The following is a 6411-nucleotide window of genomic DNA, read 5'->3' as shown; positions in this document are numbered from 1 at the left end:
ACTGTTGAAATTGTGTGTGAGTGCGTGTGTGTGCATGTGTGCATTCCAGCATAACTCTGGAACACCTAGAGCAGCGATGGCGAACCTTTTTTGGCTCGCGTGCCACAAGTGGGGGGAGCGTGGGGGGGTCATGTGCGGGCGTGCCACACCCATAATGCAATGCGCCCCCCCCAGTGCCCATGCGCGCACAACACCCCCCCCCATTTTTACATGCTTTTTTCGCCCTCATTAGGCTCCAGAGGCTTTATAGGAGCCTGGGGAGGGCGAAAAGAGCCTCCCCCGCCCCCCTGGAGGCTTCCCTGAAGACTTTGGAACGTTTAAAACTGCCCTCCGAGCAACCCAGAAGTCACTTCCGGGTTGCTCGGAGGGTGGTTTTAAACATTCCAAAGTCTTCAGGGAAGCCTCCGGACGTTCCCTGAAGCCTCCGGGGGGGCCGGGGGAGGCTCTTTTCGCACTCCCCAGGCTCCTATAAAGTCTCTGGAGCCTGGGGAAGGCGAAAAATAGCTTTTAAAAAGGTGAACTCAGCCATTTGTCAGGGCACGTGAGGCGCTGCCCTGTCAGCTGGCCAGCGCGCATGCGCGCGCTGGCCAGCTGACAGGGCAGCGCCTCACGTGCCCTGACAAATGGCTCCGCGTGCCGCTTGTGGCACGCGTGCCATAGGTTCGCCATCACAGACCTAGAGCAATAGTATACAGATGACTTATTCTCTGGAAAAAATATTGTGGGGGTAAGACATCCCTAAAACTCTTCAGGGCAGGGGTGAAATCTACTTATCTTCACTACTGTTTCACAAATGTGAGCATGTGCCCACTTCCATGCATGCACAGGATCTTCTGTGCATAAAGAGAGCATAAAAAACAGATGTGATGACATCTGGGTGGATGAGCAGAGCCTGCTTCTGAGCACACCTGCAAAGTTAAGTAGGGGGAAATCTGCTGTGCTACGTGATTTAGATTAACTAGAAAGAAGGAAATCCTGCTTTCTAGCATGATATAAACATGCATCACAGCTGATCACCAGAAATACTATTTTGCCTGAACCGGTAGCAATTTTTTTACTACGGGTTCAGATGAACCAGTTCGAACTGGATGTATTTCAACCCTGTCTCGGGTGTGCATTCTGTAAAGATACAGCCTGTTCTGCCCTAAAATGGCTTCTACTGTGGAGTGGAATTGCCATGGTAACAGCTTCATAGTACTCCACAAGCTCCCTCTGGTAAGGGGCAAAATCCAACATTAGAAATTATGTTTGGTTCAGACATTTTTCCCCTATAAATAAATACCCAGGCAACGCCAGGTTTTCAGTGAGTGTCAGATAAAATCTGTTTGTTTTTCAGGCTTTATATGATCAGGTTTAACATTGGAGTTAAAATTCTATATTGAATACTAATCACGTGTCCAGATCCATGAGTGATTCTAAACTTGACTTCCCATAAAAATAAAACAGGAGCCAAATGTAGAAAGATCTTTCTCTTTGCCTTCTGATTATTTTATTTTGAGAATGGATGAAATCATATTAATAATTTTTAGGATTGTTAAAATTATGTAAATGTAAGAGACAAAGCTGTAATATAAAATAACCCCACCACAATGAGACAGCAGCTACATGTGGAAAAGATTGCTTTCTATCTTTTGCTGAATCAGTTTTTAGAATGGCAGAAACAATATGGATGTAAGAAAGAAGGGTGAAAATGAGCTAAAATTAAATACCAATACAAATATTAGAACAAGAATATTAGAGCCCCTGCACAAACAAGGGCAAGAGTGAAGAAAGCTCACAATAATACTGTCTGGTGATATTAATACAAAAGTGTAAATTTAACAAATGGAGGACATTTCCTGAAAGCCAGGAGCCAAGTATCACCCACTATTTTGTTGTATATCTATTTTATCAAATGCAGGGAATCACAAATTACGCTGAGAGGATGAAAAAAGAAAATCTGTGCAATGTATCCTTCCCTGGAAGATTTTCTGATTTGTAATAACTTTGTCAGCATGTTTGGAACAACAAAACCTGATTTTTTTTACAAGAATTGTTATTAAAAGTATCAATAAACAAATGCAGATGAAAATAAAGATGATAAGAAAATGAGGAAGGGAGAAAAACAGGAGAAAAAGGTGTAGGTACAGGAGGAAAGAAAAATAAGTATTGACTTCTAAAATGTTTTAGTGCAGTAAAGAACAGGATATAATTAGTCTCAACATTCAATGTTGAATTTATGTTTACCAACAAAGAAATAAAGGGAGATTAGTATAGATCTATTTCAAGGTATTTAGCTCTCATCAGCTAGCCATACCGTACTAGGATTCAAACCTAGGCTACTTACACATTTTAAAGGTAAAGTTCCCCTTGCACATATGTGCTAGTCATTCCCAACTCTAGGGGGCGGTGCTCATCTCTGTTTCAAAGCCGAAGAGCCAGCCCGACATGTGACTGGCATAACTAAATGGCAAAGTTGCATGAAACATTGCTACCTTCCCACCAAAGGTGGCTCCTATTTTTCTTCTTGCATTTTTGCGTGCTTTCGAACTGCTAGGTTGGCAGAAGCTGGGACAAGTAAAGGGAACTCACTCCATATGCAGTGCTAGGGATTCAAACCGCTGAGCTGGCGACTTTCTGTTCAACAAGCTCAGCATCCTAGCCACTGAGTCACCACGTCCCTTTCATATTAGGTAGATATATTAACTTGCATATTAGGTAGATATATTAACTTCTAAACCACAGGCTCGCCTCACTTTGTTGGCGATACCAGGGCTATACTTTCAACATTCTATTTCATCAGCTTAGGAAATACTAACCATTTTTATAACAACAAGCTGTATTAACCAGGAAAATCCAATGCCAATTGATTTATTTTTTCTGTCTCGAGCAAAAAGTTCAGAAGCAGTTTCTAAGTAGAAATAAAACTGGATACATTCTTTTCTCTCATTGCAAATAATCAATTTTGCCATTTCTCCCAGCTTCATCATTTTTCCCTGTGTTGTGGGTATTGATTTTTTTTCATTTCTATGCATTTTTTTGCTGAAATCAACATATGCAATAATAAAGTTTTATTTCCCCCAACTTTTTATCTAATTATCCTATAAGAAAAATATTGGGTTTCCATTTTATGTTAGTTTTAAAAATCTTCTTCATTATAACATGGACATGGGCCCAATATCCATACCCAACATCCCAAGGGATACCCAATACCAAATATACCCAATATCCCAAGGGACACAGTGGCTCAGTGGCTAAGACGCTGAGCTTGTTAATTGAAAGGTCAACTGTTCGGCAGTTTGAATCTCTAGCACTGCATAGCGGAGTGCGCTCCCATTTCTTGTCCCAGTTTCTGCCAACCTAGCAGTTCAAAAGCACATAAAAATGCAAGTAGAAAACTAAGGACCATTTTGGTGGGAAGGTAACAGCATTTCATGCACCTTTGGCATTTAGTCATACTGGTCACATAACCACAGAGATATCTTCGAACAGCACTGGCCCTTCAGCTTTGAAACAGAGATGAGCGCTGTCCCCTATAGTCAGGAATGACTAGCACATGTGTGCAAGGGGAACCTTTACCTTTATGGGCGCAATATTTCTTTGCTTTAACACAAGTCCACAAAAAATGGTAAAAAGTTCCTTGTTTAAAATTATACCTCCAACATACATTTGAGAAATCTTTATTCAACTAATACACTTTATCAGATGTTAAGCACCAATGATTTTATATACTGTATAAGAAACATCTCAACCTGTATTTCAATGTAAATTTTAAACCATTCATCCACATATTTTCCCATTACTCAAGCATTATATGCTATCCAAAATTCCCTGCCCACTGAATCATACAGAGTTTAACATATTTAGTTTTCAAATTCAATTTCAACAAAAAATTCTGATCCTTAGCAATAATATATTAATCATTAGTATATCATAGCAATTTTTTTTTTTACAAATTCAAACCCATCATTTTTCTTGTCTAAATTATATTTTTCCTTAGGCAAACCAATGGCAAGGATGTCCTTCTGATTCCAGTTCTTCTTTTAATTTGAGATTAAGCTCATCTTGGCTAAAATGCATTATCTCGTTGTACATCCATCAATATAGTCTCACTATCATTTCTTTTTTTAAAAAAATCATTTCTTAATTGAGTCTGCTTTATCATATGAGAAGGAATATGACTTTTGTTGGTTCATAACATATCCTTTAAAATCCACAAAGCCACTTCATCTGAACCAAATTACATGGTTTATGGCTAGAAATCCAGTAAAACAACAGAAGAAATTAAAAACTGCAGCATGAAGAATATGTAGAGCATTTTATTTAAACCTGAATCATTAAAATGTTCAGGTATATCTCTTCAGCTTTCCATCTTATCTTCAAAAACTTTAAATAGCAACAACAACAAAAGATACACTGTTCATTGAATCACTTTAAATCATCACCTTTAAATATACATTCACAAATATCAGATATACTTTTAACTTTTGACACAAAATGATGGTTTTCAATGTTAAAAAATCATATCATAACATGGTGCAGAATATATTGCATTCTTGTTTACTTTAAATATGCAGCAGTTTGTATAAATGCATTAACACCTGCTTATGAATAAATATTTAGAATAACATTTAAAATATATGCTATAGCATAAATATAGTTTGAGATATATGATTTTTTTAAAATGATATTTTATTAGGGGTATATGCTTTAACAGCATTTTTTACTGATAAATAAGATTCACGTACACACACACACACACACACACACACACACACACAATGCCTACCTTGTTTTGATTGGATCACTGCACATTAATTCAGCAGCACAATACTGGGAGACTATACCTGGTAAAGGTAAAGATTATCCCTGTCCAATTGTGTCTCACTCTACAGGGCAGTGCTAAATTCCATTTCCTAGCTGCGGGAGCCAGTTTTATTCAAGGATGCTTCTATGGTGATGTAGCTAGCATGACTATATACTGAAGTGCATGGAATGCTGTTAACTTCCAAGTGAAGTGATACCTATTTGTTAACTTGCATTTGAATGCTTTATAATTACTAGACTGTCAGGAGATGGACACTCATTCTATCACTTGGGTCTCAAATTGTTGATCTTCCAGTCAACAAGCCCAGTTTCTTAACCATCAGGCCAATGCATTCTGACCTGCTAGAATATTAATCTTTTTTTTTTCTTACTGAGTGGTGGATTTGTACAAATATTAACAGCTCTTCATATTGCTGCAAGTTCATGGAATAGGCCTAAACTTTCCAAACATTTTAAATAGAACAGATCTGATATCTTTGTTCTTCAGGCTGTATATAATTGGGTTTAACATTGGAGTTATAATCCTATACTGAATAGAAATCACTTTGTCCAGATCCATGAGTGATTCTGAACTTGGCTTCATATAGCGAATCAAACCAGAAATGTAAAATAAACCCAGAACAATGAGATGGGAGCTGCATGTGGAAAAAGCTTTCTGCCTGCCTCTTGCTGATTTAATTTTCAGGATTGTTAAAATAATGTAAATATAAGAGATAAGTGTTGTAAGAAATGAACTGAAACCAAACAGCAACACAGATATTAAAAGAATAATATAATTAGTAAAGGTGTTTGCACGTGACAAGGCCAAAAGTGTAGGAAGTTCACAAGTATAGTGTCTAATTACATTGTTGCCACAAAAACGAAGATTTTGCAATGGTACTACATTCACCATAGAATAAAAGAAACCCAGGAGCCAAGCTGCACCCACAATTTTATTACATATCTCCCTTGTCAAGTATCTGCTGTAATGCAGGGGGTCACATATAGCTACATATCGGTCATAACCCATTGCTGAGAGGATACATACTTCTGTACAAGCAATTTGGAAAAAGAAAGAAATCTGTGCAATGCATCCTTCCCAGGAAATTGTTTTCTGCTTCACTAGGAAGTTTGCCAGCATCTTGGGAACAGTGACTGAAGAATAGCAGATGTCAACAAAAGCTAAATGGCTGATAAAGAAGAACATGGGGGCCTGAAGATGAAGATCAGACTTGATAAGCAGTATAATAACCATATTGCCCAAAATTGTGAATAAATAAATGATCATGAACAAGAGAAGAAGAACATTCTGTAACAGTGGATCATTGGAGAGACCCAACAGAATAAAATCTGTTATCATAGATTGATTTTTTAGATCAGATGATTTAAGAATCATAGGATCTATGAGGAAAGAAAGGAAAAAATTATGAACCTTCAAACATTGTTGAAATAATGTTGAAAACTACATGAAAATGTATTATGCTGACTGAATTTAAAGGTTGCTCCTTCAATTTCATGATGAGCTTAGATAGTTTCATTACATTTTAATTCATTAATTATTCCAAAATATACTTGTTCTTAACTGTATCTGGACATCAATTTGTGCATTTATGAAGTGCGACATAC

General features: G+C 37.6%; 1 protein-coding gene across 1 annotated transcript; it reads right to left on the bottom strand.

Annotated features, from left to right (window-relative positions):
* Positions 1–5227: 5227 nt before the first annotated feature.
* On the bottom strand, positions 5228–6040 carry LOC309401470 (olfactory receptor 5A1-like; the record flags this gene model as incomplete). Its single annotated transcript, XM_081970534.1, has 1 exon — positions 5228–6040. One exon carries the CDS (start codon positions 6038–6040, stop codon positions 5228–5230), a length of 813 nt encoding a protein of 270 aa, XP_081826660.1.
* Between the last annotated feature and the right edge of the window lie 371 nt (positions 6041–6411).

Source organism: Natrix helvetica (genome assembly GCF_964273705.1).
Source record: "Natrix helvetica genome assembly, chromosome: Z".
NCBI lineage: Eukaryota > Metazoa > Chordata > Lepidosauria > Squamata > Natricidae > Natrix > Natrix helvetica.
The sequence above is the reverse complement of the archived record's forward strand: the minus strand, read 5'-3'. Positions and strand labels throughout refer to the sequence as shown.